Source organism: Morone saxatilis, unplaced genomic scaffold (genome assembly GCF_004916995.1).
Source record: "Morone saxatilis isolate NCDOM2014 unplaced genomic scaffold, NCSU_SB_2.0 Contig5, whole genome shotgun sequence".
In the NCBI taxonomy this organism is placed as follows: domain Eukaryota; kingdom Metazoa; phylum Chordata; class Actinopteri; family Moronidae; genus Morone; species Morone saxatilis.
Genome location: NW_023340095.1, coordinates 23179147 through 23191326, shown reverse-complemented (window position 1 = coordinate 23191326; position 12180 = coordinate 23179147). Strand labels below are relative to the sequence as shown.

The 12180-nt window shown below is 39.2% G+C and overlaps 1 protein-coding gene across 1 annotated transcript in view; it reads right to left on the bottom strand.

Annotated features, from left to right (window-relative positions):
- LOC118339114 (kalirin-like) overlaps positions 1-11766 on the bottom strand; it is a gene marked incomplete at both ends in the record, with an annotated part of 90088 nt that extends 78322 nt beyond the window's left edge. Inside the window, 7 exon segments of the mRNA XM_035676648.1 lie at positions 429-551; positions 2443-2574; positions 2718-2801; positions 2918-3091; positions 4708-4900; positions 6991-7105; positions 11692-11766. Of these exon segments, the coding sequence (XP_035532541.1) occupies positions 429-551; positions 2443-2574; positions 2718-2801; positions 2918-3091; positions 4708-4900; positions 6991-7105; positions 11692-11766 (896 nt within the window).
- Positions 11767-12180: the final 414 nt, after the last annotated feature.

Here is a 12180-nt window from a genome sequence, read left to right as displayed (position 1 = left end):
TAATATAGCAATAAACACAATAAAAATTTAAGATGAATTTGACTTACAGTATTTTATTCTCTATATCGTGATAATATTGTTATCGTGGCCAAGATAATCATGTGAAAATCTGATATTGTGACAGCTCTTATTTTTGTTGACAAATTGTTTGCAAATGTCCTTTTTTAGCTTCTGAACCTTTTTTCAGGTTCCACATTCTCATGTCGATGTGATGACTCAGTGAACAGAATGGCTGATCCATTAACAACAAAGCACCAATATTTGGTGGCTAACGGGTGCCTGCTGGGTGTCTGAATAATGCAGACATAATACACCTACTGCGGGACCTTTACTGCACTTTATGTGACTTTGTATCAAACTAAAACATTCTTTTGATCAACTTGTCATGTGTCCTGCATTTTCTCTGTTTGGTGTGACATCAGGCTCACCTTCTCGGCATCCTGTTCGAAGAGGCGGAGCTGGAAGCACTGGTCCAGCTTCAGCTTCCTGACGTGCCACATCTGATGAAGATGCTGTCTTGTGGAGTGGAGCTTATCCAACAGACTGGCAACCTGGGAAAAAAGCAAGAATTAAGAATTGTCAGATGGTGTTTGACGATGTCTTATCCATTTGGAGCTGAGGTCCACTGGTTAGACAGATAAGAGGTTTGATTGTTTTCTTTAAGAATAAGCAGTAAAAACCTGCCGTGGTTGGTGGCTGGACGGTTGTGGTCCCAAAATATAACATCTACTGCATATTTTATCCTCCAGTTTGATGTTTCCAGTGTTTGGTGGAAAACCCAAAGCGTAATGTGTAATTTCATGCCAATTTCCTGCTCAAGTTTAAACAAATTTAACTTGAACAAAAACTACATTTCTGTGTCAGTTCACATCACGTAAAGCCACTCATGTCTGTCATTCATTGGTTTGGTGTGCATTCAAACCACCTCCAACTTTTGTTTGGCTAATCTGGATGCAGATTAACAGTTTTTGTTCTCTTTACAAATGAATGACATATGTGTGTTGCTGGTTTTTAAGGCGCTCAGTTACTTTTTACATTTCATCACATCTGTCCTTTTCTGTCCCAGACAGTGCTGAACAGTGGGTTGTGTACAAGTTTTCCCTGGCATAACTCAAAATCATGGATCTCAAACTGCCGTCCATTCCCCTCTCTCTGGCCCCTGACTTGATAGTATAGTAGTATAATAACAGAATTTCTTTTTATCCTTAGTTGTTTCAATTTAAATGTCAATTTAAACTAACCCTTTATTTTCAATTAAAGTAAAATCAATAATACCAATCAATACCGGCAGTGGCCCAAAGCCAATTTGAGTTTGAGACCCCTTCTGTAAATAGTCTAAACGTGACCGGCAGGATCTCAGCTCATTTTTAAGCTCCTTAAAAACACAGTTTTACTTTTAACTGGGTTTTAATGAAGGCATTGCATTGTGCCCTGTTTGCACTACTTTTAATTTCTAGCTTAGTGTTTAATTTATTTTGTCTTTATTTATTTATCTTTAATTTCAATTTCAAAGCACTTTGAGACCAATAAACAAGATTAGTTATCTTTCAGGCCTCATTATAAATCTCAATATAAATGCTTTATGAAAACAACCAGCACAATAAGACTCAGTGTTCTTTCAACAGCAACAACAACTCACAATATAACATTTTTTCATATATTGCTGTTACGTTTCCATTTTTCTATCTATGCTTCTTGACTTGCAGTACTTGTTGTCTTTATTTATGTTTTTCTGTTTCATAGTTATGCACCAATATACAAGGCAGATTCCTTCTATGTGAAAATCTACTTGGAAATAAAGGTCATTCTGATTCTGATATACAGTTTATATGTTTGGTATTTACTGCTAGATTTCCTGGAGAGAATAAATCTCAGCTTTTCTTTTAAAATTCTGAGCAGTCGAACAAGTTTATTCGTCACATGTAATCATATAAGGTACAAGCACAGTGAAATGTAATGAATGTATGTGTGTGAATATGTGAACAGTCAGTGGTCTCAGGCCAGAAAGCATCTGCAGATCGAGTATAGTAAAGAGGATGTACGGCGACTATAGTTTGTACTGTTTTAGCACTTTATTCTTAACTCCACGTTGCTCTGCACAGGAGGATAATACTTGACATTTTGCAAGTATTTTCCTAGTGGTTGTTTATGTTATGCAGACTGACTCTGCTCTTCCTCTTTTTCTTTTTTCTCTTTTTTGCCTGTTTTGTCATAACAACTCTGATGTCTGTCATGCGTTATGAGTGTGCTTTTGTTCCTATGTGCATCAGAAAGCGATAATGAATCACTTCATTTTCGTCTTTGTGTTGTTTCTCCGTGGTCCTGTTTGAAAGCCCTTTTCTCTACTGTATCGTGGATAAACTTGATTTTTCAAGAGATGACATTCTCATAAGCCGGCTATATTCCAAGCTGCAGTGAACTTCCCAGGAATGTGTGACTTACCTTGGGCACCAGGCTCTGGAAGTCAGCAGAGCCTGAGATGCAGTTCCTCCCTGAAAAACCATCACTAGATCGGATACACTGCAGCAACCTCTGGCCTTCCCGGTCCAACTCTTCCACTGGAGCCTTCAGCACCTACAGGAGAGGAGGACAGTATAAAAAATGACTTAAGCAGATTAACATGATTTAAAGTTGTCTGTGCTGATGATGCTTAACACAGACGTCTGCTAATGTCTTTAGATGTTTGGACAGTGTGTATCAGACAGTAGCTCTCCCACCTTTTTCTTCAGCTGTGTGTGCTCCTCTATCAACCGACGAGATCCCTCCACATCTGCAGGAAACTCCTTCTTGGACAGAGTCTCCTGCAACACACACAGTACAACTTTTTCATTTTGGAATGACTCATTTCTTCAATGCTTTTAAAACTTCTTTTCCTTGATCGACCATTCAGTCATCTGCCTGTGTGTCCATGCCCCACCTGCAGGTCCTCCAGTCTGGACAACAGGTGAACAGCGTTGGACATGAACTCCTCCAGAGAGACCCTAAGCTCCATCCACTCCTCATGGTTGTAGTCCAGAGAGCCTTCAAAGTCGTCCGTCAGCTGGGAGGGATCCACCAGTTTGGCCAGACCTTCAACGGACACCATGCTGGTCTGGTACACACAAACAGAAATGCATGAGGAATATCAAAATGCTTGTTTTTAGCAGTGAGGAATCATCCAGGTTTGTGCCATATGTTCCAGTGACACCATGCAGGTCTGATTTACACAGTAAGAAAACAAATAAATACCACCTGTATATCCAGTATGGTAAAATCTAGAAAATGGCAAGGCTTGGGACTCAATTTTGATGATTGACCCAGTAATCATGCATTTCATTTTTTTAAATGGCATGGGAAGAAAGCAATAAACAACTGGTATTCTACATTAAAATCATGAACTACAAATCTGTGTGACTGAGTTTATAAAAGAGGCTCACATGTGCTTCCCTAATGCTTAGCAGCATGGCACTTTATCAGATGAGCAAGTCCATCAGTTAACGTTAATACTTAAATTTGGGCTGAATGTTTTTTTCAGAATGGAGAGCAGACTGCTGCTACTGTCTTCAATCATTCAAAATCTATCTTTCAGCTGCTAAACTAAACTGTTAGCTAATCCAAACCAGACAGAAGAAAACATTTTCAGCTTGCTGTCTGCCGTGTAAAATGTTATAAAATTGGAGTAAAATTAGATATATGCTCTCTATATATAGAGATATAAATTATTCTGGCCATTCCAACTTCATTGAGCTAAGCGTAATCTAACAGTAACCAGACAGCTTCACCTGCTAAAGTAAGCCTTAAGCTAACCTGAACCAAACAGTGGTAGCTCTCTGCTACACTGAAAAATGAGCTAACCTGAACCAAATACTTTTAACCAATCTTCTGAACTTAGCCTCTAACTAACCTCAACCAAACAGTATGAGCTGCTAAATAGAAACTTTGTCTAACTAACATTAAACCTCACTGCTACCTTAGCCCGACAGTTTTATCTCCTGAACTGCTATGTTAGCTACCTTGAACCAAACCATTTTATGTGCCTGTCTCAACAATTCACTCACCTAAAACAAAACCTTCTATCTGCTAAAGTCATATGCTAGCATTAACCCAAACCAAACAGTTTAACCCACAAAACTGAACTTTTAGCTAACCTGGAATAAACTGTTGTACCTGCTAAAGTGTACCGTTAGCTAACCTGAACAGCTTTAGCCAACATTAGCTGTTTAAGGTAGACAGAAATTATCTATTTTCCAGAAAATAAACATTAATTAATTAATGTAACATTTTTTTTTTTGTCTTCCAAAACTATTGAGTGCAAAATGGGGCTAACCCATTGACAGAATACATAACCAAACAGCTAACGTTAAGTTATAATGCTGGCTGCTAAACTTACTCAGATTTATTTTATGGGACCAAAATTAAATGTTATAAATTATTAATTGAAAATTATTATGTACATTTTATTTTTATTTATTGTTTGTGTAATTTATGGGGCTTTATTAATTGAGTTTGTGTATAGGATTATCTTTCCTTTTAATATCATTTTGTCTTATTTTTAATAAAACGTCTTTAATAAAACTTCCTGCGCTAGGTCACAATCCTTCCACAGTGAAGAAAACATATGGTTAATGTGAACATAATTATTTGCTGTTTAGAAACATGGAATCTGAACTGAGACTTACGTTGGGGATTAAACACTCATACTCAAAGAAAACGAGGAAGCTCACTGACCTCAAAGGAGAACTTTGCGCTGCCGAAGTTGGTCTTCTGTTTCTGCCAGAAGTTGTCCGGTTTGATGATGAGCGCCACGCAGATCTCAGCCGGGAAAAACTCCTGCAGTGTCTTCAGCAGAGGCTTGATCAGTTCCCACTTAGAACCACGCATGTCGATGATGACGGTAAAACCCCGTTTGCACACATCCTCGCTGATATGTAGAAGATGGCAGACAGGAGAGAGACAATAAAATATGTTTTTGTTAAATGGCAGCATAGCTTGAAATCTGATAACAATCAGGAACATATGAATACGCAGTCTCAGCTGTAGTTTCCTCACCAGCCACCAGACAGAGTGTGGTAGTGAGACGCATAATTGCAAATCCCATTTTTTAATTAATCACATCAGTGGTGTGTGAGATTTTGTAGGTCACACTTAAGTAAATGTATTAGTGAAGTGACAATAAATGTCAGTCAGAAACAAAGACAAATGCACAGCCATGTGCTAATGATGTACGGGTGATAAGAAAGAAAAAGTACTGCACATGTCAAAATAGCTCAAATAAGATCGAATGGGCACAGAAGCAGTATAGTAGTAATGCTGTGTTTGACTGATCAGAAGACAAAGACGATTTACTCAGTGCAACTCGAATGTTTGGTGCTATTCCTTTAAAACTCGATGCAAGATAAATGTCATACATTATACATCACTTCACCAAATGAATTCAGTGATCATTTTGTTAACATGTATTACAGATCAAATGTGTTCTTGCCCTGAAAGCAAGAATTGAAATTCATATTTGGGCCACATAAATAAATGCAATAAGAAGACACCAGAATGCCCTCCAGATGGTAATTTGACTGTGCTCGTTGCATCATAATCTACATGTGGTTTGTATGAAGTATATTAAAGACACACTGTATCTTTAAATATGCAAAAAGAAAAAAAAGTTTAGGTTTAAGAAAGTTTCACATTCACTGAACATTTGATAGGACAACACTTTGGAAACAGATATTTGGAAGCTGCCCTGAAACCAGTGCAGCTAGCTTTGTATGCTGGAGGCTAATGGCCCTTACATTCAGCTGCTGCTGATGAGGAGAGTAAAAATTTACTGAAATCACCTCCACTCACACGCAGCTTCTATTAATATAAATTCAACAAAAGCACATCCATTATAATCTGCCTCGGGGAAGCACAAACTCCACTCGTCACCATGGAAACAGCAGCTCGATTAGCAAGAGGAATCAGAGCGGGGCTGATAGGGATCAAATGATAATACATACTTTGGGCTAGTTTGGTGTTCTAGTCAGCCAGGTAAATTGCAGTTGCAAGGACAGACCGAAAACTCCCCCTGTTGTTGCATTCAAGGACACTCTGCAATCTAATAATTTAGTCAGCTAACAGAAAGCTTCCTTTTGCTTTACAAATTCATATTGAATGATTTATTTAGCATTTTGTTTTGATTCTCTTACAGCACAGCTAATCAATCAATGACTATCAATGCATGATGTATGAATGTCCTTGAATGCACCACAAAGGAGGTTTAAAAGGCTTCCTGGTTGCAGCTGCACTGTACCACGATGATAATCTTTTTAAATAAAGTTTAAAGCCACAAAATGTTACTTTGGTTAGATTATTGGAAGCATTATCTATGCTAGAGTTTCAAGTTTCAAGTCTCTGGTGATTTTTATTCTTTTCCGTTGATTTTCTACGGACCTGAAGGTAGAAAATCCATCCAGTGTCATATGATCATGCTTTAGAAAATGGTCATAAGTTATGTCAGATATACAGTGCTGGAGATATTGTTCTATTGTTTAGCCAGATATGTTTTACAAAGGGACCTATTTGGAGACTATTCACAGGGACCGATTATTGATCCGTTTTCTCTGGACCAGCTCATTCCTGACAGCATCCTCAGACTGTGATGAGGGGCAGCAGGAATAAATGGACTTGAAGTTAAGTGTGACAGACTCGCTGCTGTCTGCTGCAAACACTGCAGCTTTCATGCTGATGCAAATCAAATGCTGCTTTCAGTCTGCTGCTGTGACAAAGAAGAAAGGGGCGTTTGATTCTGCAGCGTGGACAGCACTGAAGCACTCCACATGCACTTCACCCTCCACTTCTTCCAGCTACTAATCTGTCATAGTTAAGTCCAGTTCACCAAACGTCATTGTCCTGAAGCACAGTTCGGAATAAGAAGGGTAATAAATAGGCAACACAGTTAATATAATACCTAAATGTGAAAAAAATCTCATCCAGACGCCACTCGTCTGTGTGTGTCTGTTTGTGTGGAATGTGTACCTGGGAACAGTAGACAGGTAGGTTACCAGCCTCCTCAGGTCTTCCTGTTTTATTCGGTCGTGGTTACTCCTGGCAGGAAATGTCAGGATTGGTCCTCCTCTTTTATCTCGCCCACCTGTGCATGCACACATACAAATAATGTGTTTAAAAAGTATTCCCATTTTTATCAACAAATGTCACATAAAAACCAAAAGCAACAAGGAATTTATACCACTTACAAGTACTGTCCCTGTAGCCAAAGCCTAATGTAGCTTGGTGACATATTCCTCCATTACAATGAATGAAATAGTAGGAGTAGTAATAGGAGTAGTTGTTGCAGTACTAGTAGTGTTACCCATAGCAGCAGTGCCAGCAGTGGTAGAGGTAGCAGACCCAGTAGTATCAGTTGTGCCAGTAGTAGCAGAAGAAGTAGTAGTAGTAGCAGTTTAGCAGTACTAGTACCAATAGTGGTAGTAGCAGCAGCAGTAATAACAGTTGCAGTCGTAGTAGCAGTAGTAATACTAGTAGTGTTGGCAGTAGTAGGCCTTGTAGTATCAGTTGTGCCAGTTGTAGTAGTGGCAGCAGTAATTGCCGGTGCAGAAGTAAAAGCAATAGCAATAGTAGTATAGTGGCAATAAATAATAACAGCAGTAGTGGTACCAGTAGTAGTAGCACTACTACTTAGCCTACTTAAAGTAGTTGTTTTAGTAGCAGCAGTAGTACCAATAGTGGTAGTAGCAGTAGGAGCAACAGTACCAGTGGGAGTATGTGTGGTAGCAGTAGCAGCAACAGAAGAAGTAACAGCACTTGTAGCAGTACTACTTGTAGTAAACAGTAATGTAATTCCAATAGTAGCAGTAGTAGAAGTAGTTGCAGTGCTTGTGCTAGTAATACTATCTGCAGCAGTAGTTTATACAGCTGTATCACATAAAAGTTCCAGAATAAAGAATATGTATGTTCAACCTAAACAAAACAAAGAAAATATGTAGCCTACATTATTTCTGTACTACATAACATAGCATTAAATAAAAAACTACATACTGATGACATAATCAGTGAGGTAACCATTAAAGAACTCTAATTACAGAGCAGACGTTACTCTACACTACAACTACTGTCACTCCATTATCACCAACTAGACCGTACCGGTGTTAATCTGCACTTTACTTTGCACTAATAGCTGTAATATCTCTGTATCTGTAACATAAGTCCCATCACAGCTACATCAGCCAGTAAACACACTTTCCAAAGGCTCCGAAACCCATCCGAATACAAACTCTCTCCGTCCCTCTCTGTGATAAATTATGTGTGTAGAGATGTTTTGGTTAGATTAATGTAAGAAACACAAACCGCACTGTTTATGAAACTGCTACTCAGACGTGGAAAATCGGTTGTGTGCGTGTGTGTGTGTGTGTGTGTGTGTGAGATTTGGGAGGCAGTATGCTGCTGTAATCTAAGGAGGAATCTTGATGACAGATTGTTGTTGGCACTCTGTGTTTTACATGCTCTCTCTCTCTCTCTCTCTCTCTCTCTCTCTCTCTCTCTTACTTTCTTTCTCTAGATCTCTCTCCCTTTCTCTCTGTCTAACTCAGAGTTACATTTTCACTGGCACACATTACTACATTAAGGGAAAAAACAACCAGCACAACAACTGACAAAATCTTGAAAAACAGCACTTAAATGTTGCACTATAGTGCTAGCACTTAGTTTATAGGAAAATATTCCATTCCAACACTGTGGCATGTAGTGCAGTATAACACTGCATTTGTAGTTGCCAACATTTTTCAAAACCTTCTTGGCTACAATTTATGTTTTTAGCATGTGTTCTGTGAATTTAAACACATGGTTTGATAAAAACTCAGCCAGCAGATTAAAACAAATGTTTATCTTTTTTTTTAACATTTCCAAAAGGGCTGCAACTAGCCCCGGACAAATTTTCATTATTTTTTTAATTACCTTTTGGTCTATAAAATATCAAAAATAATGAAACATGCCTGTTTAAATTTAAAATCAATTTACTATCACATTAAAGGCAGCAAACCTTCAAAATTAAGATGCTGAAACTAGAGTGTTAGTTTCTTAAAAATGACATGAATGAATAATTAAAGAACCTCTGTTAATGATTTAGTTGCATCTATTGTTGCAGATTGCAACTCACTCGTTGCAGATTCATTTTCTGTTAATCAACACCTTCCAGTGCAACTTTATTATCACATAGTGAGGGTCTTCATGAGTTTATTGGTTCCTAGCGACCAGGTGAGACTAGCCGGGTCCAATTTACATTCAGTTTAAGCAGGTCTCAGTAGGGTCCTGTATTGCCATGGACCTTGGGTCAGTGCGTCAATATGTGTAGTACCTGAGTTGATCCATGCTGATTGCTTTGATCACATGGTGCACAATGATCATCAACGTGGGCCGCTGTTCAGATAGACTACATTTCAGATTTCGTCAGGTCTATTTCCGACTGTTCTGACTGTCCTCGAGTTTCTTTCTGATCGGGTCAGAGAATACAAGTAGAGCGATACTTTTCTGTGATCTATGCTTGGGTTCTTCTCAGTTCACAGCAGCTGTTGTAGCAGGAGAAAATTGGATTTTTCTATATTATTGGGGGGCGGACAATGTTTTTGGCTGGTCAGCTGACGAGGTCATATGATGTTTTATCTTGTTTGTTCAGAGTCAAAATATATCACATGGCTGAGTGAGCGTGATGGCCTGTGGAGTGAAACAGTTCATGTGTCTGCTTTCTCTGCTTGTTTTGGCACAGAGTGATGTGGAGCGCCTGCTGGAGGGGAGAAGTTCACATAAGTCATGTTCAGGGTGTGAAGGGCCTGTGATGGTTTTCCCTGCCCGTTTCCTGTCTCAGATGTGTGCATGTCCTGGTGATCTTTTCTACAGTCGTGAAGATTTCCATAGCTGACACAGTGGCTGACATAGTGCTTTTAAGTAAGTAGAGTGGGATCACTGTAGGGGGCTCCTCCTCAAGTCCACTGTCATATCCACACTTCTTCTGAGTGTGTTCAGCCCCAGCAACCTATTGTGACTACACTGGAGGGCTAGCTGTTTAATGTCCTGTCTGTATGCAGACTTGTCAGTGTCCTTGATTAGACCCTGAACCCCGAGCAAAGGGATTCCCAGTGATTTTCCTGACAAACCATTTTAGCTTTTAAAGTTTGTCTTAAGTCTGAAAGGGGTTGGAGACAGTCCATAGGACTCCTAAGTCACTAGGACCTACTCGCCGTCAGTCAGCTGCAGTAAGTAATGCGCCTTGTCGCATCAGTGGTTTGGAATAATCCAACAATAACTTTGAAACACATATTTTGAGTTAATACAGATCCAAGAAGTCAAAACACTCCAATCACACTGGAGATGATGGTTTGCACAATCCTGTACTACTGTGACACTACTGATGAGCTTGGAATTTGTCAACCGGATAAAGATTGTAAAATGTATTCAAATGCGGACATTGTCGAAGAGTAATTTGCATCCTACTAACATTGATTGTTTATTGTCTAGCCTCGGCTGGACAATAAAGTTGTACACTTACACTCTATTTACGTTACTTTTATATGGAAATTCGGCAGAGGTAGGCCAAGATCAGCAGACATCTGGGCCTTTATTTCGGATTTTATACGCTTAGTGGGAAGCATGAACTGGACAGACACAAGATTTTACTGTGTGCAAAATCAGACTCACAAAAATAGAATCCTTTGGTAATATGACGAACCATGTCAGCCATTTTCACCCTGAGCTAACGTCTGCAACCATGAAGAATACAGCGAGCCCAACTAATCAGCCGAGAATTGAGGAGGCGCTGTCAAGCTTGCAGTCCAACTCAGAGAGGGAAGACAACACTAATCCCCTTTACAGAAAGGGCGATACCTGCATTCTACAGCAAAACTAAAGCCCAGGTTATAGAGTCAGTGAGTAAGGCTAGTCGAGAAGCCCTTAGATGTGATTACTGGACTTCTGTCACCACTGATTCGTATGTAAAAATAACACCACTAGTTATATTAATGTACTGATATGGGTCACACAGATACTGGTATCGAAAAGAATTAAAAATAAAAAGTGAGATTTATCTGACTTCTTGTATTAATTGATGAAAAAGTAGCCATGTAATATGATGAAAATCGTTGTGTATTCAAATCTTTGACAGGTGATCTAATGGAAACAAATGGTGAGGCGAGTAGATTCACACTCTGCTCTATGCTCTCTATCTGTCTGTCTGTCAGTTTATCTATCTTGTAATTCAATGTGTTTTATGTGCTGCTGTGTATCCATGAGTACTAATATCCCTAACCAGATCAGTTACCTATCAATCAATCACTATAGACATTAGTGAGTAGATTCATTCGCGCACAACAGCAACACACAACCCCCGGCCCTTCTCTTATAGCTTAGTAGTTCTCTCAGTTCTTTACTAGAAGTGTCTCTCAGCAGGTTTGTTTCCTCTTAAGAGGGAACTCTGAGTTAAGAACTAAAGCACCATTAATGTAGACTCCTATTGGTAAGATAAGATCCTTTGTTAGGACGGCCCCTGGAGTTCTGCCCCACTTTCAGATGGATTTTGATGTAGGTTTTTTCTATCAGATTTTCTTGTGATTCTCAGTAACTCTGACTCAATGCTTCAGATATGACCTCACTGACTTTGATATGACCTCAGTGAGGTCTGTCCTGGACTGAAGGTTTGGTGATTTGACAACAACACTGGCCGACACTCACCTGACACAAAGGCAACTTTCTCCTTTAACACAGGAAGAACATCAGACGCCTTGATGCCTTCAGTCCTGAATGACCCTGGAGAGACAGAGAAACGGTCAGTCAGTGGAGCTTTTAGTATTAATCCCATTATCAGATCAACATTCCTGTGGGAAAGGACACACACACACCCACACATACTCAGATTATAAATTATTTTATAACAGTTCAGTATAAGTATTAGGAGCAGAAGCAGCAGTTGCAGTCAAAGTATTTTCCAGTCACTCTTCAGAATGGTGTGTGTAAGGTAGTGTATACATGGTGAAATATGAACAAATTCACTTTATCATTCCACCCTTTGTAATCTCATATCTTTATCATTTCATTCCCCTCGTCTTGTTCTCTTTCTTTCCCTCTCAGTTCATCTGGTCATCCGTCTGTCATGTTATGAAATCTCTTTCTAACTGATTTTCATTAATGCTCTCTCTACCCCTTCATCTCTCTCTCTCTCTC